The sequence below is a fragment of the Penicillium hispanicum genome, assembly GCF_028827665.1.
Source record: "Penicillium hispanicum strain IBT 35686 chromosome Unknown utg000006l_segment0_segment0, whole genome shotgun sequence".
In the NCBI taxonomy this organism is placed as follows: domain Eukaryota; kingdom Fungi; phylum Ascomycota; class Eurotiomycetes; order Eurotiales; family Aspergillaceae; genus Penicillium; species Penicillium hispanicum.
This window is the reverse complement of record NW_026623198.1, coordinates 693,501-717,356: the sequence shown is the minus strand read 5'-3', so window position 1 is coordinate 717,356 and position 23,856 is coordinate 693,501. Positions and strand designations below refer to the sequence as shown.

Sequence of the window (23,856 nt, the reverse complement as noted above, 5' to 3'; positions counted from 1 at the left end):
TCTGGCCTAAGGCCCGAGGCTCCTTTAGGCTGTTTGGTTGCTGTCGGAAGTACAACCCCCCTCATCATCCACAATTACACAGCTCTCTGTGAATTGCTCTTCTATCTACGGATATTCCTGCTGTTGACCCTGCTACGTATGAGCAGGCGCCATGGTCGCGCCCGCTGTCCCTGAGTGAGTCTCCTGTTCCCCAGGTTTACGTGTTCCCCGGGACGCATGCGCATGCCATTGCACTTTCTCGGCGGAGGCCTGGAGCTGCGCAAGTTGTAGGACGTGTGGCTGACAGCAATCAAATCCAAAAGGATCCACGAAGAGGAGGATATCTTCGTTGCGGTCGATGCGCGAACTGAATCCTTGCAGAACTTGCGGGAATTGGGTCCTCCCGACCTGGTATATCTTGTGAAGCAGCCTAAGGCCAATTCCACGCGTCAGGTATGCTACTTTGTCCCATTTGCCATTGCTACCGATCCTCTAATTTCTGTCACTCTTGTTTTCTTTTAGACTGGCGTATATCACCATGTCACGGGAATCGATGCCTCCTCGTCCGCTAGCCTAGCCGCTTATGTCAATACTCTCACGTTCTCTCCCCTCGATAAAACGCACAAGGTTGTCTCTGGAATATACTGGTCAGAATCCTCGACTCGCGCAAATTTTACATCTTCTAACGTCTACGCAGTTGCTACAATGCCTTTTCTCACTTGGACATGCGAGTGGAAGTAAAGATTCCCGGGAGTTTAGAAAGTTACTGCATTGACGAGCGTGGTGACAAACGTGTTGCTACCGAGGCTCTCTGGCTGGAAACCTTTCTCTGCGCTGTCTTGCGGGCTTACCTATACGCCGATGATGGAAGCGGAGACTCCATCAAGAAAATTGTTGGCGTGAGGCGGTTCAATCCGGTTACGAATACTGAGATGGAGCACAAGTTTTTGGATGCTGCCGAGAAGCTTTTCTTCCTAGGTACGGATCTATTTAATGTTCACGGATGGAATGCTCACTAAAGATGCGACAGGCCGTCAGCTCAGCTCCGACCCAGAAACACAAGTCCCCAATACCGTCTGCAACCACCTAACGTCAGGCATTCTCAAATATATCTATACAACTGGTCGTTACACATCAGGTATCAACCTGTTCGAGAAACTCCGCACACGGGATGTCGAGGTCTCATCTCTGCTGGCTCGGGTACAATTGATGGCCGATGAGGAGGTACAAGCTGTGCGTTTGATGTACGATGCTTTACAGGACGTTCCTATGGACTACTCCCTACTGGATTGCCAAGCAACTTTCTGCCAGGAGAAGGGCGAGGGTGAAATGGCCCTCGAATGTGCTAAGCGGGCCGTAACTGCCGCGCCGAGCGAATTCAGCACCTGGGCTCGACTAGCGGAAGTATACGTCGGGCTAGAACAGTGGGATCTTGCCCTCCTTACCCTCAATTCGTGCCCTATGTTTACCTACCAAGACAAAGACACCCCGCGCATGCCCCAGCCTTCTCGCATTATGCTCCCAATTCTTTCCGAAAGCATTCTTGATGAGATTGATGAGGGTCAACCTAAGCAGGGTGATCCCCACGACTATATCCATCCTTCTCTCCGAAAGCTGCATGCTTCTGGCTATCAGGGCACTTTCCTAAAGGCCTACAACCTCTTGACGAAAATCGCTTCTGCCATTGGATGGGATCAGCTTCTGAAGATTCGCAGTGAGGTTTTCGTGATGGAAGAGGAATATCGAGTCGAGCGACAGCACGTGCCGAAACCTGCACACTCTCTCGAGGCGGAGACAAATGGGGGAGGTGCCGAGAGCTCTGAAAATGATGAGAACGAGGATGACTCCGGCTCGGTCTCTAGCCCTGGTTCTGCGGAGCCTTCGACCGAGGCTACAACCAACGGAACAGAGAATGGGGATGAAGCCCATCCCGAAAACCCCATCGAACGGCCTGAACAGACAGTGGCGTCTGAGGTTGTCAAGTCCGGCAACGACGATGTAAGTTGGGATCAATGTTGAGATCTTCTACAGTTCACATATTAATCATCTATCAAACAGCCCGATCCATCGCACAACACATACACCCAATTTCGAAACAAGCGCCTATGCGAACGATGGCTTGACAACCTTTTCATGGTTCTGTACGAGGACCTTCGCATCTACACCATCTGGCGAACCGAGATGGCTCAGTTTCGCCAACAGGCCATGGAGTACAAGAAATCACCCACCGAGTGGGAAATCTTGGGGGAGCTGGCGGAGAGGCTCCATCATTTCGACGAAGGAGTTGAGGCGTATCAGAACTGCCTGGCTACTAGATTCTCGCCTAAAGCCATGCGTGGGCTGTTGAAACTCTATGAAAAGAGGAATGACACCAGGGGAACGCTGGGTGCACTGATCCGTCTGATCGCTTGGCAATATCGCTGGTACTCCGAGGTATGGCTCCTATTCCCTGAATCTTATGTCATGATCCTAATCATTCGCAGTTCTCCCCGGAGCTTTTGTACTTGATTCGCAAGCTCATTGAAGATGAAGGCGCTGTCAAGGTTCGCAGTATTGTACAGGCCACGAACCTACCCCAGCCGGTCCTAGACCTCACACACCAGTATTGTCAGCTTTGTGCCACATTCCGTAGCAGTGGTAGCGACACTTGAATCTGGTTCTGTCGGCTACTAGGGTGTTGAGGCCGAGTCGAAGCTTTCATGCAGCGATTCTGCCTCGGTGTCAAGATTATCGAACCACCTGCAGGGTTAATGACCATCATTAATGAGACCTGTTATCTCTTTGATTCTTTGATTCTTTTGTTCCATTATCCGTGTGGCCTAGAGGGTATATAATGTCCTGTTTTCAATGTCGTCTTCCGTCGTAGAAGTCTGGTAGTCGCCAAGCTCCTACGTAAAGAGATCGATGAGCAATAAGATACGGAGTCCCTAGGTGATCCAATACCTTGGAGCCGACCGCCCGCGGTCAGTCCGTCTGGGTAGTTCAAAGGTGACTAACTGCTCCTTAGGGTCGAGAACTAAAAAGCCCTAGAAAAGCCCTGGTCGAAGCTCATGCTTAATCCTCAGTGACACTCCCTACAAGATATACAGGAAGCTACCTGCTGCAAATAAACCAAAATCTCCGGCACCACGAGTATCTATATCTTCCTAGATTCCCACTCGTTATGGTATATCGAATGAAGACATTGACAAGTTGAATCATACAGCCATGTCACTAGCTGACAGTATTTTAATATCTAGTGACAGCAACCCCGTGGGTTCCTCAATCTTCTTCCGCAGCATCAACCTCGGGAAGGTCAGATTCTTTGGGAACATCGCCGCCCTTCGCCTTGGTTGCAGCTTCGGCAGGGCCACTGGCCTTCGCCGTATCAGCAGCATCCTCATCTTCGTCCTCGCCGTCCTCAGCCGGCTCCTCCTCATCTTTGTCGCCATTCTCGCCGTTCTTGGCGTCTTCCTCGTCATCAGCCGCAGCGGCAGGCTTGGTCTTTTGCTTCTTGGCTGCTGGAGGAGCTATTGCGCGGAGCAATGGTCAGTGGATGAGTCTGGACATTCACCCCAGCAGATCATAGCCGGGGAGCATGGGAGATAGAGCGTATCACGAACCGGCATCTTCACCTTCCTCTTCCTCCTCGTCCTCATCTTCTTCGTCGAGGTCATCCTCGGCTTCTCCGTCGTCTTCGCCCTCATCGCTCACGTCTTCGGGCTCGGAGTCTTCGTATCTGCAGCATTGCAAACCAAGTCAGTGGGCACGTCTTCTTGCGCAAAGATGCTCATAAATGCCTCTCAGCCCAGGAGGGCAATGCGCTCGATGCGCGACAATCGCGCGTAAGCATAAGCAGGGCAAGCATGTACGAGAGAAAGCAGCGCCGGGGAGCCGTGGAAACAGCGATCAGCCACGAAACACTTACTCCTCTTCCTCTTCACTCTCGTCACTAGGAAGGGCCTGGAGCTCCTCCTCGGGGTCTTGCTTTCTCTTGCGGGTAGACATGATGGAAGGAGAGGGTGATCGGACGGAGTCGGGGGCAATTGGGTGGTTAGGAAGGGTGGGAGAGGGTATAGACAGGGAGAGTGGGAGGAGGGATTGAGCGCAGCGCGCGGGAGCGCGGTATATATGAGGGAAGACGAGAAGTGGCAGTTACGCGGGTGCCAGAGCTCCAAAGGGGCGAACCAAGGGAGAGGGGGCGCAATCACTGGAGGTGACGCCATGGGGGTGATAGCTTACACTGCGATTCTGTGGAGACGGGTGCGTGGCCATGTGGCCGGCGGTGCGTGTGGCCAGGGGCCGTGGCCTTGCGTGTTTCTATTTACTCGCATTCGCATTCCCCCGGTTCCCCCATTGCTCGGGCCCGCCCTGTTGCGGTAGGAACTGTGGCTATCTCGATGTGACCGGTTCGCTGCTTTCTGACCGCTCCAAGGCCGGATTCCGTCCGCTGTGCGGTCTTGCATGCTTCGGTCCCTGCTACCTGGCGACCTCCGGAGGGATTCATCCCGCGCCTAGTGGGTGCAGTTGCTTCTTTTTTCCAACTATCCATTCCTCAGGCGGCCGGATATCAATATCCCTGTCGGCTTAGTTTTGACAGCAAATCAGGGATGAATAAAATAGCCAGCCAAGAAAGAGGGAACATACACAAACAACCTTGGAAGGCTCGGTGTATCTGAGAAACAATCCTATTTAACATCGTCGAGGGCAGTGAAATCGTTACAAGAGGGTGCGCCATTTTCCTCTCCAATCCCCGGCCTACTGTGCCAAGAACTCAAAGTTGGCCATGCTGGGGTCCAACAAGTTCTCGTCGAGCCCAAATCCATACGTGCCAACCATGTCGTAGATCAAATCGGGCGGCGGGAAGCCCTGCGCCATGGCATTTGCACCTCCTGGCATGTCGCGGCCGTCCACGGCACCCCCGTTGTTAGTGCCAACTTGCCATGCAGCCTCCCAGGAGTCGAAGCGCTCCAACATCTTGCCCAGACCACGTGCAATATGACGGGTCAAGTGTCGCTCCCCGGCTGAAACGCAGTTCATGAGTTCGATCACCCGCTCGACGAGTCGCCGCACCTGCCGGGCGTTGATGCTGAGGTAGGCCGAGTTCCAGTTGATGGCGACTTTGAGCAGAAATACGGCGGAAAAGGTGACCATAGTATGCGTGAAGATGGGGACGCCGACGATAGCATCCCGGATGTCGGGCTCTTCCAGTACCATATTGAGACATGCCATTGCGGATGAGATGGCGATGTTGGCGGACTCTTTGCGATCCATGGAAAACACGGGAGTGTTGGAAGGTGATAAGGCGCGCAGAGAGAGTGAGTTCAGCTGGAATTTGGCAAAGTGATAATGCAGGACTACTCCTTTCGAGGGATAAGTTCGCACGTACGGACTGTCGGCTGATTGAGACGGTTAGTATCATCCGTGAATTAACCAAGGCCAGGGCTTACCGGATCGCGGCTGCCAGAGTAGACGCCATTGATCTATCGCGACATTATATACTCGCAGCTGACCAAAGTCTTCCTCGGTCAGTGCTTGTTCGGTGTCGCTGCCAAAAATGCGGTATGCCTCGGTCAATATCATGAACAAAGCAACCTGCGCCAGAAGCCGGATATCTCCCGGGACCACCATCGGCAGTTCGAGAAACGTTTCATAATTTCGTATAGACACATCCTCGTGGATGACTGGCGGCCGCCCGTAGGCTATAGAGAAATGGTGATCGCACACATATAGCAAGTACCATAGTTGAGCACGTGCATACTGATCTGTGTGTCCCCGGGTCAACCGGTGATAGCTCTGATGCAAGCCCATCTCTGTTGCAATGCGAACAGCATGCCCGGAGAGTTTCCAGCTTAATTCTGACAGCCAGAATGCCCCAACACAGAGGCCGCGGATATCGTCCAGGGTGTGGGCTCGTGTAAGAGCCATGCTCGAAACCAACGACACGTACTCGTTGTAACATCGGTTTAGGGTGTCAGTGCGATTGGGAATATGAAGCGCTGCGACGGTCAACACCGCGGCGGAGAGAAGGGTCGATGCGCGCCGGACCGACGTCAGATCGCGGTGCACCAGAATAATACCACCCCAGAGTAGCTGGTTCATGGTGCGACTGAAGTACGCGAACAGTTCCTCGGCTTCATGAATTGAGATAAGGCCGCGGGTAATGAAGTCTTCTTCCAGGAGCGTCTTCTTGGGCGTCTCGGTATGATTATTCCGCAGATTGCGCAATTTGGTGACTTCGTACAAACTGCGCATGGGCGCTGGAACCAATTCCGGGTCTTGGAGGTCGAGCTCCTGAGACGGCTCCCGGGTGACATCCATTACCACCCCCGGCCCCTCGTTGTGCATGTCATGTGTTTTATATTGCGATGCATCGATAGACGACCGATGCGCATGGTGGGAGGCAGCCGGGCTGGGGCCACTGCGGGCATCACTAGACAAATAGGTCGAGAGGTCGGGCAGTCCGGCGTGTCGCAAGAGCTGTGACACAGCCGCCTGCAACTGCTGCATGCTCGCAGATGCCTGGGATTTCCATCTAAGTCATCAGAACTATATCAGCGACAGTCGCAAGAGGTCCAGCACCCAGAAACCAAAGAACAGGAGGGACGGGGTCTGATGGCGCAACGTACATTCCGTCGTCGTCGACGAATTTTTGTGAGAAGTCATTGACCACGCATTTTATGCCACTGCGAATGCATTTGGTGCAATTTGGCTCCCCCGGTCGGAATTCGCATCGGATTTTATGGCGTTTGCACTCCGCGCCTGGGACTGGGGTCAACTATGGGGGCTTGACGGAGTGGGGAAGGAGGACTCACAAGCACGCGCCTTGGAAATTCTGGGTGTCGGGCGGGAGCCTCCAGAGCGATTGGGCTCGCTGGGCGAGTCCAAACCAGCCTCCGTCGAGGAACGCTTCAGTGGAGTTGAGGCATCCATGAAGCCGTCGGTGATGCTCCGGCATCCAAGTTAGGGGCAAAATCTTGAGCGGGGGAGGCGGAGGGGGAAAGTCGGGGCCGCCCGAGTGTGGATTTCGCCCGTGCTGGGATCCTCATGCTGGCATTTCTTCAGCTCTCGTGCTTCCCGTTCTCAGCTCCCGGTCTGCTATCGTCTGGATACTCTCGTGGGTCCAGCTGTTCACCTACAGTGGCATTCTGGTTTCTGGCCTGTGGAGATTACTGCCCACATCCAAGATGAAAGTGGGCAATGACGCGTGCATTCTTCCCCTTGACCATCGGCTTGGTCTCCGCTCGTCAGCAGAGAAAGTCTGACCAGACACAGCACAAAATCTCAGATATGAAAACCGTTCAGGCTCAGAACCCCTGAAGCCCATTCGCGCAGCAGATCCACCTTGCGCGTTGTCGAGCCGGGCGAAGTCCGGTGTGAACGCCCAGCAAATGATCGCCTCGGACTTGATGCGAACGCGGAGAGCCAGCGACTAGCCTCATAAGTTGGTCGCCACGACTATCTGCCAGCTCGGGCTGGGCTGAATCGACACCCTCTCAACTCACGATGCATATTCTTATCACCGGCGCGGCCGGTTTCATCGGTCAATTGCTCGCCAAAGAACTGCTCAACGACCCCACATACCGCGTCACTTTGACCGATATCCACCAACCTCCGATTCCCAAGGGTGTTCGCTATCCACAGAATGCGACAGCAGTAAAGGCGGATCTTCTCGCAGGTGCCAAGGAGGTTGTGGATCCCTCGCTTGACGCAGTCTACGCCTTTCATGGTATCATGTCCTCCGGGTCCGAGGCCAACTTCGACCTGGGCATGAGCGTTAACGTCGATGCGACACGTAACTTGCTGGAGGCACTTCGACATATCTGCCCCGGGGTGCGGGTGATCTACTCATCTAGCCAAGCTGTCTACGGCCAACCGCTACCGGAAGTGGTGACTGATAGCGTCGTGCCAACCCCCGAGTCTTCCTACGGTGCCGAGAAGATTGTATGTGAGACCCTGGTGAACGAGTACACTCGTCGGAAGTTCATCACTGGCTTCACTCTGCGTTTTCCAACCATCTCTGTCCGTCCTGGAGCGCCAACTGCCGCGGCCTCGTCCTTCTTGTCGGGCATGATCCGGGAGCCCCTGGACGGTAAGGAGTGCGTCATTCCTATCGAAGATCGTTCTTTCAAGTCGTGGCTTTGCTCGCCGAAGACCCTAGTACATAATCTCCTCGTCACTCTCCGTCTCCCTGCAAACTCGGTGCCTCCGCATATCCGTCAGATCAACGTGCCTGGTATTTGCGTGACGGTGCAGGGAATGATGGATGCGTTAGAAAAAGTGGGTGGCAAGGAGAGATTGTCCCTACTCTCGGAGCAAGAAGACCCAGCTCTGGTGCCCATTCTGAAATCATGGCCCACGCAGTTTGACAACACCCAAGCCATTTCTCTGGGCTTTAAACGTGACGAGTCTTTTGAACAGACCGTGAGGGACTACAAGCAGGAATTGGAGAGCTCATGACCATGTATATAGACGCATTGGTTAGCGGAAATACCGTCACGGTGCAATACAATCAATACTTGATTTCGAAACCATCCCTCCCAATTATATACATGGCTTTCCACCGAAAAACCGACTCAGCACTCCGCTTCTCAGGGTTTTCAGTCAGTACCTGGCTGCCCAGGTGGCTGCGCAGATTTTTCAACGATTTCAATCGAAAAACTGGAAAACTGGATTCACAACGGTCAAGTCCTCTAGAGTGGTGTACCTCGCGACAAGGCCCAGGAATGGGCTGACAAACATCATCTCCAGACATTAACCACAGCAATGGGCTCGTTGATGGACGAACATCGCTCAGAATGCCTGAAGTCGAAAAATTCACCCCATCAGTGTAGTCAATATATCCGTGGTGCTTCAGCGATCTTCGTTTCGCGTATAGCCAGAGGCGAAAAAGTCACAGTGCTTTCACCTCCACCACCTGAGGCCTCACGAACTACCCAGCGATAGAGGAGCCTATCATTCAAGACGAAATTGGCCAATACGCTGTACGCCAGATTATTTTAGTTCACTCGACGGTGACAGAAAGCGAAGAATTCTTACATTGCGAGACAGTAGACTTGAGGTACGTATACCAATGTGAGACCAGGCTGCAGACATACAGAAAGAGTACCAAGTAAACTTGCGAAAGTTGTTGGAGGCAGTTGACCGAAGCACACAAAATCTAGAAGCAAGCACAGAGGCGTTGCTAAACGAGATTGAGCAGCGTAAAATGGAAAGAGGGCGTATCATGCTCTCATTACTGTCTAAGGTTGTCCTATAGGGGCCATTACACCTTTTTGTTCTCGCTACAACCCATACGAAAGTGTCCGGTGGATCGCAGCGACCTTTCTGTCCTGCCATAACATGTTTCCTACCTGGATACGCCCCGCTCATGAACTTACAACTCGGGTATCAGTCAAATGGGTTTTTGTCTTTCCATCCTTCCAGTTATTCGGACGATATTGGATACGAGACCCGCCAATATTGTTTCCTCAATTCCTTGATCAAAAAGAAGTGTGACCAACGCACATAGTCCGTGCCCTCGTAGTATGACAATTTTATGGGGCCCTTTACACCCGGAGCATCTTCAATCTGTGAGATTACCTTCGGACGAGAGAGTGCCCTCAATATTTGGCATAAGGCGGAGAAAATCATCACTCTGGTAATCTCTTGCAGCCATGGTCTCTAGCGATGCCTGCAGCATGTCGAGATAGCTCACATCGTGTTCACTCCGTATGAATACGAGGACTAATTGTTCCAATGCGCTGAGGTGATCGTGTGATTCGAGTGCAACGAGAGGATCTGCGCCTCTGTTGAACAGCATGTTGGCGAATTCGGGGTTCCCACTCTCTACTGCAATGGATAAAGCTGTCTGCCCTCGCGAATTCCTTGTGTCTATCTGAGCCCCGCGGTCAAGTAAGAACATCATTGTTGCTGTGACATCCCCACGCTTTCTTTTATCAAGATGACCATCGGCATTGGCCTGCGCTGTGGCAACTTGGATCATCAAAGCCTCCCGCACGTTGTCTTCTTTTGACGCGGACGACTCGTACAAGGCATTAATTTCGAAACCTTTCTCCAGAAAGTACCCAACGACATCGGTGTTCGTCCCCACAGCTGCGCTGACCAGTGCAGCGCAATGAGTGGGATAATTTGGGTCCAGACTCAGATTATGGGTAGCAAGGAATTTTTGAAAGGTTTTCAAGGAGCTGTAATGTGCTGCAATTTGCAGGACAGTCAGCTCGTGGTATTCAAGATCCGGGCCGTTGAGTGCATCGAGGAGACCCAGTTCGCCGTGTTCTATCACATGCGAAACAAATGCAAGGTCGCCACCTTCGAATGCGCCGATAAGCATGTTCTTGAGTATGTATATATCTTCGACTTTTCCCAAATAACCGCGACACAGAAGGACCTGCAAAAGCTCACGATAGTCCCTGGCTTTAGCGAGCACGTAATTCAACCAGCCCTTTCTGGGTTCGAGTCGATCACCCGGTGGCCTGCGCTCCAGCAACATCTCAAAGGCGGCGACACTGCGATAGGATAAGGTGTAAGAGAGCATGTCTGACCATTGGCGTCCCCAAATTATCCTTTCCGACTTGACCATTTCGTCAACTATATATCGCGCAACAGCCAAATTCCCATGAAATGTAGCAATTCCGAAACTCAAAGGTAAATGCTGCCAATCGTGGGATGAGCCTCGCATATCCCAACATTCTCGATAGAGAGGCAAATCATTGCAAGCTGCAATCACATTGTAGAAACAACTTCTGGCGTTGCCCCCGCAGACTTGATACTCGGGGCCAGCGATGATTGCCCGTAGGTCAGCCCCCGTTACCACATTCGAGATCGTGTAACCCGGCAAGTCTGAAAAGTCCGCCAAATCCACGATGTCAGAGAACTTCACACAGGGGAAGCGCATGCCCATTTCAATCAAATAATGCACTATTGCCCGGTGATTCCTGGCAGCAGCGATACAAAGAGGGGACTGTGCCATACGCTGGAAGCTCGGGCAATTAAGGTCAGCACCGGCCTTCACGAGGAGCTTCACCATTTCCAAATTTCCCTGTTTTGCTGATTGTGCGAGGAACGATTTAGAAAAAACCTGACAGAGTGATCTGTTGGTTGACATTGACCTTCCCCTCTTCGATCAAGTACCTAGCCAAGGCTAAGTGGCCCTGACTGACCGCGTACGCCAGAGCAATGGGGGGTTGCCATTTTCCCACGGCCGCAGAAGATGCAAGTACTTTCAGGACACCCAGACTGTCTTTGTTCGCGGCGCGGTAGAGAGTGCTTTGGAGGTCATTCTCATGAACCCTATGGTCCGGGCGGCCGAGTGATGAACCATATTTACATCGATCGTCTTGCAAAATTTCCTCACTGTAGACAACAAGCAGCTCGGCAATTCTTGAAAGATCCTTGTTGACAGTCAATAGGATGGGCGTCGAGTGCCCAGTGGTGCGAAAGTATTGATTGAAATCGAGTCCATTGACCAAGAGTTTGTGGAGTGCGCGGATGTTGTTGTTCTTAATGATGCGCACAAGTCCACGCGGAGAACATTCTTTAGCATAATACCTGAAGAGACAACTATTGGCGACGCTATAGAGGCGATGACATGTTTGTGCGAGGGAGTTAATCTCATATGCGTACTCTAAATGTAGCGTGATCATCTCCAGGATTTCGAAGGGAAAGCATAACAAATTTTTGACGTCATATTGCATTGTCGAATTGTAGATGAATAGGTTGCCGGTTTGATTTTCGAGGGGCATGGGCAGCTCTGAAGTTCTGGCGAGGACTGTAAGATTTCCCCTGCCTGGTCGGGGAGCTGGGGAGCCCCGCGATGGTGAAGATCACGAATGACCGGATGATAAATAATGCCACAGAGAGAAACAGGAACACACAGGTCAAGGTTGTACATACGAAGACTGGGACACCGAGATGACGAATAAGAGGATGGATTCACTTGGGACTGCGAATCAGGATGATGATAAAACTAGGTGGGGTGGGCTGCCCGTGGAGACCCTTCCTCACCGTCTTTGTGCCTAAGGCCTTCCACACTATTAATAATCCACCTATCCCTCCAGGTGCAGAGTTTCGGATCCATAGATTTTCCGAGACCGATTTGGCCGTAATGTTTGATTGCTGAAGGCCTCAAAACTTCCTCAGCCGCCGCTTCAGCTCGTTAGAGATGTCTAGCCGGGAGACCTGTTCATCTCATTAGATTGGTAGAGGGAGAAGCACGTAAATCTTGATACCTACTGGAAGATTTTTGGCTGGATCAAGTTCGATTTGTCAACGTCACCCGGCCAACAAACTCAATATCAACATTCAATGCGCGTCAACGATTCCCACATGGTTAGTATTTCTTATGACCTTCAGCAGTGATGCTCATACCAGCGTTGTCTACATAAGCGTTTACACTTCTCGCTATCTCATCGAGGATTGGCTAGATGCCGTTCCTCAAGCCCTCGAGGTCCCCAGTCAATCACTACTGCCCCATCCCATCCCGCAGAAGTGAAACATAACGACGACACCTCCAGCGTCAAACTCGGGACGCGACACATCGCCAACAACAAAAAAACGTCTGGAGCCCTCTGAAGAATAGCTCTCTGTGATAAGTTCATCAACCATGAACGACGATGATGAAACTACGCTGATAGGCCTTGGCCGAGCTGGACGCGTGATGCGCTTCGGAAACATTGCAGTGAAAACTGCCAATATTTGGACTGTGCCCAAGGACGCGTCCGAGACGACAATAATCGGCTGGGAGCAATGGTTGAGCTAAACAAAGAGTCATTAAAATACGAGGGGCTTGTATATTGCTATCTGGGCCATGTTCAAGGCGTAATAAAGCCGTGTCAGATCACCGACACCGAGATTCAAATGCCATATCTACGCCAGGGGTCACTCTACGGCTATCTGCGCGCTCATAGTGATAGCGTGGACAGCATTCGACGATTACAATGGCTCCAAGAAGCTGCACACATCATCCGTCGAGTACATGAGCGGCGGGTATTGGTTGCTGACATTGCGACACGAAATTTCCTGCTCGACGACGATCTTTCTCTCCAAATGTGAGATTTCACTGAGTCTGCCATTGTTTCGAACGACGAGGACATGGCCAACTTCGTATCAGAAGACTGCATTTCAGTCAAATTCGACATTGCGCGCTTCGGCTCGATGATGTACGAGGTCACCTCCGGCAGCCGCTACGAATTCTACGTTATACCCGAGCTCGAGGCCGATCTAGATGACAATCCAGAATCTAAGACATTCAAGGCGTGGCCAACTGCTGAGAAACTTCCAAATACGAATAATGTGTTCTTGGGGGATATAATCAGGAGATGCTGGGCTGGGGACGGATTCATTACGATGCAGGAAGTTTGTCACGCCTTGGATAATGCTGATCACAAGCCAGCAGCCTTAAAGGCTTCTGGAGACTCGGAAAATGCAAATTTGAACTGGCGGCATCTACTGCACTTAGCAAGTCCGGTGGCGACAACAATCATTTTTGCAATTGTCATCGTTCCACGACTTCGTTCTCCGTGGCGGGCGATATCCTCCGTTCTGCGCTCGACCAGACATTGAATTTGCAATCTTCTTTCCGCAATTCAGCCGGCGTCAGAAGCCCCAGACGGTCCGGGGCGAATTCGAATAGGTACGGCTGCCAGCCCACCTCGCGCGTATCAAGCGTCCGTATGTCTATACCCCTCCAGAGGCCGAGGGCTGTGCTCAGTAGTGAAGATTCAGCAATTCTGTTAAGCCATATATTCTGCCATGAGAGATCTGATATTCGACTGGCAGGGGATCCCAGAGAACACGGATTATTCGGGATCGTAAAGGGGAGAGAAACAATAATTTGAGTTCGTAGTAGGAAGTTGCGAACAGCTCTAGTGAAGAGAATACGGATACTATGTCTGAATTAGATCCGAATCATGATTTTAAGGGCAATATGCCTCCAGCTGCCCTTCCACGTGTAACCACTCAACCCTCACAATTTCAAGCTTATTAAAACTGCGTCGCTCGGTAAGTGATTGTTATGAGGTAGAATTGGCAGGCCATAGACATTCATCGAGAGCGGTCCAACATTTCCCTCTCAGTTGTTTCGTTTGGTCTTTGCCAGATCTCAGGCTGTCAGGATAGGAGGGGACCCGACCAATTGGAATCAAGGAGAAGTCTGAGTTGCTATTCCGCCCAATCTGCCAATTTAGGGGCTTAGAATGGATAAACTATGAATGCGAGTCTCCACACTCGTTCCGACACAGGCTAATCCCCGACAGATCTCCTGCAGCCCCGCCCCACAATTTTGTCAGCCACACTGCCTATAGCTGACCCCACATCACCTCTCTTCTTTACTCCCCTGTTGCATACGGGTCCCAACACTGGCAGCCTCAGGTTTTGCCAAAAACTTCCATTGTTACCTTAAGGCTTTGGCCTTCCCTCGCAGTCTCGTGCGACAGAGCTCCCTAAACCTCAACCCCGCGGAGCAACATGGATGAGCCTTCAAAAGCAGAGGTGCTGAAAGGCTTGCACAATGACCTTGCACTGAAATATCGAAAGCATGCTGCAAGCGTCGAGGACATATGGAACTCATTCGACAGCAAGCAACGTGCGAATTGTCTACGAGCGGGGGCAATGGACGGCGTGGTGCTAAAACACCGCCTTGACCGATCCATGGGGAATGTTTGCAAGATTATACCGGAATGGAACTTGCGTGACATCGCAGAGTCAGGACCAGATTTCCTCCTTGACCTCCTCATACACCGAGCGACAAAGCCCCTTCCCGAACAGTAGTCCGTCGGTGTCAATGGGACCGCCGGAGACCTTTCACTCATCCAAGAGATGGTGCTCAAAAGAGGGCTACAACACGCCCAGCCTTTCAAAGACTGCTACACTATGCTCATACCCGGTCAACAATATGGCATGTCATTCCAAATCACGGCTCACAAGGACCAAGTCCTGGCGCCTCTTCAGCCCAGTATTCAAGCCGGCCTCTGTGTCCCCCAGGCGCTCGGGGAACTCGTGTTGGACAGGCAGGTGTACCTGCTGCAGGGTCTCAGCATCCTCATCGACGATATCCTTGATCAGGGCTCAAAAACTCGAGATCGAAAGGAGAAGCCAAAGCGACCCGATACTGTGGCAGCGACTGCCCTTTCAAAACTCACAATTCAAAACCCGCCAAGGCCAAAACGCACAGCCCGAGGCCAATCCAAATTTGCTGCTCTCCCAGACCTGATCGCTAGTGCCCATGATCAGCAAGAATCCCAACAGGAATACCTGAGTTTGCTCTCCACCGAGCCATCCGTGCTTGCTCATGCTGTCAACGCGTGGTTCTTCAGCCGCCCCCAATTGGTTCCCGATGAGAAGGGCCGCCGAATGCCCGTTCACACGGATAAATACATCAGTGCATCCACTTTTGAAGCGATCCACAGTTCAATTAAAGATGCAGCAATCTGGAGTTACCTTACTCGTCTCCTCGAAACCCTCAATAACCCCAGTGATGATAAGACGTACAGAACTCTGATTTTACAAGAGATCTCTAACATCTGCCAGCTGGAGCTGAGCCGTGCGCAAGCCCTTTTCAAGCGATATGTTCAGTTGGGGGCGGGATCCAAGTGGTTCAAGAGAACTTCCAATGCCCATGAAATCACTGGAAATCCTCGTGTCGCTCTAAAAGGCAATTTGGAAGCTCTCGCCAGAATGCACCCTTGTCTTTATTATATGCTGCGTCTCTGCCAGCCAAAACTTAGTGTCTCTGACGCTATCAAGTGGATCCATGAGCTGAGCAAAATTCTCGAGGTGGAGACTGAAGAGCGAGAGAACTTGACAAGTACAGAGGCGGAGTCACTGGGTGAATTGGCTGTCGTCGCTGTGTTCATTCGAGAGTTGTCCTCTGGGATTCCATTGCCTCCTTTCTCCAAGGCAAAAGAACAGATGTTTGTCTCCAGGTGGGAGCAGCTGGAAATTGAACTTAATGGTCTGAGAGATCAGATTGACCTGCGTGATTTTGTTGTTCCTATCGATAATCTCCTGGAGCCAGGCATTGCTCAAAGTGCTTTGAGAACGTTGGATCAGTTTACCATTGAAAAGACCGGCACGAAGATGGGATTCTTGTACCAAGACTTGATCGAAGACTGTCTATCTGGTCTCCGAGACCAATGTGCAAAAGTCAAAGCAAATGCAGAGCAGGAAATGAAGATGCAAATTCCAGCTCCTGCGCCAGAAACGGCGGAAACCGTGGAAGCCCGAGTGCAGCAGCGAAGGAAAAAGGCAAAGACGCGCCCCTCACATTCATCGATCTACGATATTGTGGAACCCGCAGAGCCAGGCGCCGCCGAAGAGCCTGCTACGCCGCCCCAGATCCACGCTGTACCCCCATCGATCGCGGTTGTCTTTGAGAAGGTGTTCAACAAGTCACAAACACGCTCTTCGGTGAGCTGGGTGGCTTTCGAAACAGCTATGGGAGCATTGGGATTCACTGTTCTTCCTAAGTACGGCTCGGTCTACACTTTCTATCCACCAGATACAATGGCTATGAAGAGGCCTTTCACGGTACACCGCCCGCATAAAGCCATGATTGAAGGATATCGGCTCCTTATTCTAGCCCGGAGACTGAAAAGAGTCTATGGATGGAGCGCAGAGACCTTTGTTGTGAACTAATATGCGATTCGCGAATCTACGGTGAAACCAAGTGGTTACGAAACCCCACCCAAGTTACGTCGACATGGAGGTACCATTTACTGGATTTCTCAACCTGAATACCCAGCCAGCTATCTTGGCTTTGCCTTGGTCACCATTTCACAGATTTCTTCCGAACAACTTCGACCCGTCGCTGCTTTCTTCTGAAGCTCGCCAACTCCAATGGGAAGCTTACATTCTATCCTTAAAGTCCATGGTCCGCATCGGAGGGGTTTTCTTGAAGCCGACAAATCTTTGTACTGAATACTACAACACAGAGACCATTTAACAAGATTATTTTGCTTTATCATTCAAGCATACCATCATAGAAAAGATAGTACTAGCTCCGGTGATAAAATGCGAGAAAAACAAGTGCCTCGGAGCTCACTTGGATCCCCCCATCGAGTTGCCGGTGTTCTTCATTGAAGCGCCCCCCACTCATTATAGCAGACCCAAGTAACCAGTTTTATTGATCGTGACGAGCTAGATACAGAATCCTTCCCATTCCTCGACCTCCTCCCTAGACTATATTCTGGAGTTTTTGGCAGCTTGGAATAGCCAATCCAATCTAGGGTCCACGTACATGGTGGCACCTTAGTAATTTGAATCAGACATATCGTGGGTTGTTGAAGCACCCTTTGCAGTCCCTAGAACGATGTTAGTTAGCTTGGCTTGATAAATGTAGACCCCTTTCATGTTTAGTGACTCACAAGGTATCAGACAATCCCTTCATCAGACAATCCCTTCATCTAACATAGCTTTTGGGCAGGGTAGTCACTTTGCATCGCAGAGACGCCCAGATGGCCTCGCCACGTTCCTCCATGGTCCAGAGTCATGCAGACTGCCGAAAGGCTATCCATGCCATTCCATGCATCGTCAATTGCAGAGACGATAGTCTTCATCTGAGCAGTGGTATCACAGTTTCGCCCCGACGCCTCATAGTAGTAGTTGTAGGTCACGCCATTGAAATCCGTCAGACGGCCGGTGACAGGATCACAATTCTGGTCTTGAGACTTCAAAGCGATCTCGTTCGCCAGTCCGAGGATGACTTTCTGGGACTCATTTGGAGCGCTGAACTTGGTGGATCCGCTCTTTTTGCTGCTCTGAGAGACGCTGATCCCAGTTCTCTTCTCAAGGCTCGTAGCATCCCTCTTGCTCGACTTGCCTGCCTCAAGCTCAGGAAGGGCAGGATCGATCGTGACATCACGCCTTTTGGCGCCGGCATGATGACCGGAGCATATGTCTTTTGCGCTCTTCCCCGAGGCCTTGGTCACCAAGCCAAGCACGCCGTGCCATGTCCCGCCATGGTTCATGTCAGTGCACACTGCAGACAGACCCTCGGAATGGAATTCCTCAAATGCATCTGAGAGAGCGTCGATGGTGGTTTTCGCACGCTGGGTCGTGTCGCAGTCGCTGCCTGTTGTGTATGTGTAGACGTAATACTCATACTCGACTCCATCAGTCCCCTTGAAGTCCTTGACGGCTGAATAACCGCATATCTTATTTTCGTCCGGCTTGTAGGTTTTTGTAGTTGAACCAATTCGTCGCGATTCCGTTGGCGAGAATGCCGAGGGTGCCAACTGCCGTGATAGCTGCGGCTTTTCCTTCCACATAATAGATGATTTTATAAGCAACCCCCTCGCGAGCTTCGAGCTCGGTACGATCAGCCGTATTTGTCTCGATTCTGGTACGGTTGGTTGCGGCTGCGAGTGTCGGGCATATTGCTTGGATGGCCAGTAGAGCAAGGAAGATGGGCACAATCCGATCGGAGATGATGTTGAACATGGTTGCGGTATGGCGAGCACCCTCGTGACTTGGTAAATAGGACAGTTCAACAAGATTTTATGGAAGTCAGAGGATCATAAGAATGGCAAGAATGTGAATAGCAATGTGACAACACAGCACGTAGCAAAAGAAGAACAAACAGATGGTGGGAGCCTCTGATACAGTCCAAGTCAATAGCAGGGAAGGCCCTTTTTATATTCCAAGGTGGAAATGCGCTCCTGCTCTCTGATACTATTCTTGGTTGGTCTCTGGCGCTTTACCCACCAGCAACAACTGCTCATGTGATATACACTCGCTATCCAACCGGATTAAAGGAATCCCTCACTGCCTAGGCATAATCGCGTCACACCTCTATGTGAAGTTGTATCGGATCATGCATACTTCCTTGGCCGAGAAATGGCCCCAAGGTGAGAAAGCCTTGGTGTTAGTCCCGGGGGTCGGACCGCTCGGCAGGCTGAGGTTGGGGAAGGGGACATTCGTCATTTGCTAGTCGTCAAGAAGATGGGAGCTGCCGAATGGACACCGTCTCTAGCTACGTGGACCCATTATTCAAGTATCTAAGGATCGGCATTCTTTGTTTCTATGTATGGTTGGTGCGTTTGGAATGCAAGTTTCAAGTTCAAAAATAGCTATACTATCCGGACGCCATCACTATTAAGTTATGTATATGCTTAGGATATTATTAAGTCTGATAGAACAGACAGAACCGTATGATTTCTTGGGATTTTCTGGTTGACAATGCTAAAATGTGGCCGATCTTGATCAAATTTAACACATACTTTGACAATCTACTGCAAGCGAGCTGTGCAAAGCCGAGTAGCGGTGGTAGTAGCTAGGAGTCGGCAATACCTGGAAAGTAAAATACTTCTAAGTGGATCTAAAACACCGACGTATGCTTAATTGGGTAACGGAGTTGTCCGGATAGTCAGATGGGTGTCTAAGCTTAGAATCCTTCCAAGGTTGTTGTCAATTGGGGCGGAATGCGAGAACAACACGAGTGGTAGCGAATGCTTTTTGGTCTTTGAATAAGTAAAATCTATAGTTTAGAGCCTGGGCCTGTGCTCTCTCATCCTTTCTGTTGACCTGGACAGAAAGATTATATACGGACTGCTGCTAGACTTTGCCTTGTTGAAGGATATTTCAATAGAGGTTTGACCCGGCAAGCTAGACGGAAAGCCATTGCGGGGTAAGGCTCAGATCGACCCGATCTTTGCCCAAGATCCCTTCTCGGATCTGTCTTCACACCATTTCATACATTAGTGCGGGGAGGCTTGGGCCTGGGGGCGAAGCTACCGCGGGGCACGAATGAGAACGTTCTCAAGCCCTTACACGGTCTACGTAGTGTTCTATTTTCTCTCGCCACGACCTCATACATATGCAGTCACACGTGGGGGCATCCTTTGGTCTTGGGGGCGGAAAGCAACAATTTTTCCGGGTCAGAGAAATACCCCGAGGGCGCAGCCTGTGGAGGAACTTGGAAGTTATGGTGGCTGTGACGAATTAGCTTTGTATGCAAATAGGGATGTAGTAGATTTCCTCTATTGAGCCAGTTTTGCTATGAAAAGAAACTCGATGTCAAGATATTAATAGACCATCTTATACAGAATACTATATGTACACGACGACTTATTCAAGGGCTGGGGAATTAGCGTGTACTTCTAGACACCATGCCTGTTCAAGGTCTAATAAAGCAGATTGAAGACTGGTCCATGACACGGTTTGAAATGAAGTTCATCGTTGTGAGCAGGTTGAGTTGGTGGCTTAGCGGGCCACTAGTATTAATCGTTGGCCCATCGAGCATTCATTCGATACTTGTCTAGTTAGATGGCAGTATCTCCAATGTGATTCCGATTTGAATTCACCATTGGCAAGCGGGAGAGCGTATAAGCTTTTGTGAAACAGTAAATGACAATATTGTGGTGGATGGAGACATGCTGGCTAAGTAGCCTACAATCTGTTTTGTTACTCGGCCATAATGCCTCAACTACGCCTTTGCTGTGTATTGGTTCTCAACTAACTGTCTTGCAAAAGTGTATTTAGCCAGCTATCAATTTTTCAAGTTTGAATGAAAGATATCAGAAAAGAAAGAAAAAACAAACAAAGGAATCGCTGAATTGCATTAGGTGTAGAGCACAGTTTTGCTGCATCCGCTTCGATGATTTCTTGTGCCAGCTGGCGCGTCTTGCAGACCTCAACAACCCCAGGATAGCCGCCCCTCCATCTCCATCTTTCCCTTCGTCAACACTCTAATCCCAAAAACGCTCCCAACCTTCTCTGCAAGATAGCACGTTCCGAGGTCGCGTTGCATGGCACCATGCCAACGACAATCACCATCGCGGTCTTTCGAGGCGACCCACTAGACTGGGCCATGTACCGACACACAGCGATCCACGTCCGATATGCAGATGGAGAAGATAACCTCCTGCACGTCAGTGGTGCCCACCCCTTCTTCCAATACACCCCCGAGAACAGCGATCCAGCAGAGATCCACCTGAAGCTTGAAGCTCTGATTCCGGTCGCCAGCCCCTCCGATGCCATCCCCAAGTTCATGATCCAGAATACCTGCGCTCAAACGCCGGTGCGCGAAATGACCCATGGAACCAGGACTGGAACTGCCACAACTGGGTGGGTGAAGCTCTAACTGGTCTGGTCGCTATTGGCTGTGTCACGGAGGAACAGCGATCTGCGGCGATTACGAAGATGGTGGATGCGTGTCTGGAGGCGGAAGACGAGCCTGAAAGCCAGTGAGTTGGGTCTCTCTAGAGCATTGTGAATCACTGCTATTAACGTGCACCTTGCTATGCTAGATGGGGATGGTGACGCTTTTCTATATTCATGTTTCACCGTGCGCTTCACCATGTACTTTCATATCGGGAAGCATACTCGGATACGATTAACGACACGATCGAGGTTTGGCTTCAACACCACCACTTTTTGAATGGTTATTTGCCAACTCGCATGGCTAGCACCGTTGCATTATGAGGTGTTTCATCTATTCTTCAATTACCCCTAGAATCGGACTTTCTATCTCCATACCTGGGATCATCTTAGCACGCACACTGGGAATGAATGTCAACAGCGCTCCCAAACCTGTCCATCGATGGCAATCAGCCGGTTGAATAGCTGATTTCTTGTGCCCATTGCCGTCAACTGATAGGACTGGCGTGGCTCTCTGCCTACAATAAGCAGCCCATCGACAACCTCCTTGCCGCCAATGGCCCATCCAACGACCAGCTTGCCTTTCCAGCCCATCCCTCCCATCTTTTTCATTTCGCAGATATCAGTCACCGGAATTTTGAACAACACAGTGCCCTCTTTCCGATCCTCTAGTCTGGGACTGCTGCTTTGAATTGTATCGGTTGTGAAGTACAGTACTGGGGGTTCTTCCGTCGAGTCAATAACCACCGCACCGCGCTTCCCGTTGTATCTCGCATCGAACTCGGTCGGACCAACGGGCGAGATCCTTTTGCCCTTCCGTCGCAAAACCCCGACCCGGGTCCGGGCGTAATGGGATCCGGCTATGGCCCTCATTCGATCGATCCCTACCTTGCCTTCGACTCCTGTTGCGGTAGTGGCACGGAAGAAACCCAAGACTCTGGACGCCAAGTTCTTTTTTTGTTGCCCCTCCCTGGGAGCTTGACTGGACGAGGACCGGCGATTTGGATCAGCCACGATAGCTTCCTCGATCTCATCGTCAGTAGCACCGAGGGTCAGGTCTTCATTATGAAGAGAAGCTGGTCGTGACGATGGCTTGTCGTGTGAGACTGGGGGTGGCGGCAATGGGCAGCCATTGACTTCGCCAATGCGCAGCAGCGTTAAGGTTAATTGGGCATTTGTTGGAACTCCTCTAAGGAGGAAGCTGGGTATTTCGTTAGCAGTCAGTGACAAAATTCCTCTCTTCCCCACCACCTACTTTTGTATCTGCAATAACTTCTCCCAATGGGGGAACTGACGATTCAGCAAAGCAATTCCTCGTCTGATAATGGGATCTCCGAAAAACGCGAAGCCGACTAAGAATCCCACGCCCTTGACTAGAACATATGTGGATGTGAAAGTCAATGCAGTGCCTACTGGGGCTAGTAAAGCTGCCATCCGCAACTGAGGAATGAGTCGTGGAAAGGGCGGCGTTGGGGATAAAGCACTATCACGGTCAATCGAGAGCCACAAGAGCCAAATACGGCCACCAGTACAGATTTAGCACTTACTTCTCAAATTTCTCGAAGGCGTCGGTGGTACTGCTAATCACCTGCATGGTCATGTTGGCCGCATCCATGACTGATTGCTTCATGGGCTGTCGAGTCTTGTCATGAGCATCGGAAGGCACCCTCCCATGAGCGGCGCTTTGAGCATCTGCAGCATTTGAGGTAAGCTCCATGGTGTCGGGGACAGTCCCTTCAAGGGGGGCATCTTCTGGCACTCCTTGGTCGTGCTTGCCAACTGCACTGCCCACAGCGACACTCGCAACACCCGCCACCAAGTTGCTGGCCTCGTGCTCGGCGGCTTCGCCTTTGAACTGCTCTGGAGCACCAGTGATACTGTCGTGGGAGCCCAGCACGCCAGCCTTTGGCTTTTGTACACCCCCGGTGTCCTTGTTAACAAGAGCAATCGGCGCTGGAGGGAACAGTCGCGACCGGCAAGGTGGATATAGTATCAAGGCAATCAAGGTAGCAAATATCGTCGGAATGAGCAAATCGAGGAACCATGTCACACAATACACCTACACAAACAGTGTCACCTCGCGTGAATCAGAGATCCCCAGAGATCTTGATGAAGGACATACCCCACAAAAGATGGCTGTTCGACGCGGCTCTTTCCAGGACCGCAGTCGGGCAACATGCTTGACGAGACTCGTCAATCGGACCACAACAGTCGTGTAGAAACGTTCGAGTGTAGCACGGAGTTTGTCGGGAGAGAATTCATCGTCATCCGCTCGCGTCAAATCAAGCTTCTGGAGTGGAGGATCGGGTACTGCTTTGACGTTGTAGACTTGCTACAGAGCGTCAGCCTCTCTGCTGGTACGAGGAATGCGTCATGAGGATCCTATCCATCCCGACTCACTTTGTCGAAACGTCTAATGAGCATCCATAAGTCTTCATTTGACAACCCAGCGACGAGCGGCTCCTCAAAGTGTACCGCAGTTTTGTTCCATCCGAGGTCGGTAGTTGATGTGGTGTCGCCGGCTTTTTGCAACAGAGCCTTCTCATCTTGTCCGACCTGGGACAGAATATGGCTGTCCGTTGGCCCCTCGGGCAACTTCTCGTCGGTGTTGTTCTTGCCCTGTGTGGTATTGTCTTTATTTGCGGCAAGTGAAGCGGATATTTCGTTCCCCTCGGACATAACGGCAGTGTTTTGCTGGATTGATCTGAGAGAGTATCAGAGCTCTGGGAACACTCAGGAAAGGGATAAGGTAGAAGTTTGAGAGAAACAGTTATCCACGGGTTGGATGTTCAGGAAAACCGT

General features: G+C 51.1%; 10 protein-coding genes across 10 annotated transcripts; 5 read left to right on the top strand and 5 right to left on the bottom strand.

Moving 5' to 3' along the window:
- Positions 1–151: 151 nt before the first annotated feature.
- Positions 152–2,630, top strand: N7459_006633 (ChAPs family protein; the record flags this gene model as incomplete). The annotated part of the gene is made up of 7 exons (XM_056945801.1): positions 152–174; positions 303–432; positions 502–626; positions 677–957; positions 1,010–1,977; positions 2,038–2,412; positions 2,463–2,630. 7 exons carry the CDS (start codon positions 152–154, stop codon positions 2,628–2,630), a joined length of 2,070 nt encoding a protein of 689 aa, XP_056797800.1.
- Positions 2,631–3,240: 610 nt separating this feature from the next.
- N7459_006632 (uncharacterized protein) lies at positions 3,241–3,966 on the bottom strand (the record flags this gene model as incomplete). The annotated part of the gene is made up of 3 exons (XM_056945800.1): positions 3,241–3,488; positions 3,582–3,697; positions 3,887–3,966. 3 exons carry the CDS (start codon positions 3,964–3,966, stop codon positions 3,241–3,243), a joined length of 444 nt encoding a protein of 147 aa, XP_056797799.1.
- Positions 3,967–4,716: 750 nt separating this feature from the next.
- On the bottom strand, positions 4,717–6,891 carry N7459_006631 (putative C6 transcription factor; the record flags this gene model as incomplete). The annotated part of the gene is made up of 4 exons (XM_056945799.1): positions 4,717–5,357; positions 5,409–6,493; positions 6,588–6,720; positions 6,774–6,891. The coding sequence occupies 4 exons, from the start codon at positions 6,889–6,891 to the stop codon at positions 4,717–4,719; spliced, it is 1,977 nt and encodes a 658-aa protein (XP_056797798.1).
- A 573-nt stretch (positions 6,892–7,464) lies between these two features.
- Positions 7,465–8,418, top strand: N7459_006630 (SDR family oxidoreductase; the record flags this gene model as incomplete). The annotated part of the gene is made up of 1 exon (XM_056945798.1): positions 7,465–8,418. One exon carries the CDS (start codon positions 7,465–7,467, stop codon positions 8,416–8,418), a length of 954 nt encoding a protein of 317 aa, XP_056797797.1.
- Positions 8,419–8,510: 92 nt separating this feature from the next.
- Positions 8,511–8,904, top strand: N7459_006629 (uncharacterized protein; the record flags this gene model as incomplete). The annotated part of the gene is given in 2 exon segments (XM_056945797.1): positions 8,511–8,641; positions 8,658–8,904. The coding sequence occupies 2 exon segments, from the start codon at positions 8,511–8,513 to the stop codon at positions 8,902–8,904; spliced, it is 378 nt and encodes a 125-aa protein (XP_056797796.1).
- A 619-nt stretch (positions 8,905–9,523) lies between these two features.
- On the bottom strand, positions 9,524–11,702 carry N7459_006628 (ankyrin; the record flags this gene model as incomplete). Its single annotated transcript, XM_056945796.1, has 2 exons — positions 9,524–11,007; positions 11,039–11,702. 2 exons carry the CDS (start codon positions 11,700–11,702, stop codon positions 9,524–9,526), a joined length of 2,148 nt encoding a protein of 715 aa, XP_056797795.1.
- A 2,722-nt stretch (positions 11,703–14,424) lies between these two features.
- N7459_006627 (uncharacterized protein) lies at positions 14,425–16,593 on the top strand (the record flags this gene model as incomplete). The annotated part of the gene is made up of 2 exons (XM_056945795.1): positions 14,425–14,616; positions 14,728–16,593. The coding sequence occupies 2 exons, from the start codon at positions 14,425–14,427 to the stop codon at positions 16,591–16,593; spliced, it is 2,058 nt and encodes a 685-aa protein (XP_056797794.1).
- A 767-nt stretch (positions 16,594–17,360) lies between these two features.
- N7459_006626 (uncharacterized protein) lies at positions 17,361–18,396 on the bottom strand (the record flags this gene model as incomplete). The annotated part of the gene is made up of 2 exons (XM_056945794.1): positions 17,361–18,125; positions 18,193–18,396. 2 exons carry the CDS (start codon positions 18,394–18,396, stop codon positions 17,361–17,363), a joined length of 969 nt encoding a protein of 322 aa, XP_056797793.1.
- Positions 18,397–20,710: 2,314 nt separating this feature from the next.
- On the top strand, positions 20,711–21,144 carry N7459_006625 (uncharacterized protein; the record flags this gene model as incomplete). Its single annotated transcript, XM_056945793.1, has 2 exons — positions 20,711–20,974; positions 21,001–21,144. 2 exons carry the CDS (start codon positions 20,711–20,713, stop codon positions 21,142–21,144), a joined length of 408 nt encoding a protein of 135 aa, XP_056797792.1.
- Positions 21,145–21,468: 324 nt separating this feature from the next.
- Positions 21,469–23,757, bottom strand: N7459_006624 (DUF3292 domain-containing protein; the record flags this gene model as incomplete). Its single annotated transcript, XM_056945792.1, has 5 exons — positions 21,469–22,255; positions 22,310–22,537; positions 22,602–23,113; positions 23,177–23,386; positions 23,455–23,757. Coding segments are annotated over 5 exons (2,040 nt in total), but the record flags the coding sequence as incomplete, so codon positions are not given.
- Between the last annotated feature and the right edge of the window lie 99 nt (positions 23,758–23,856).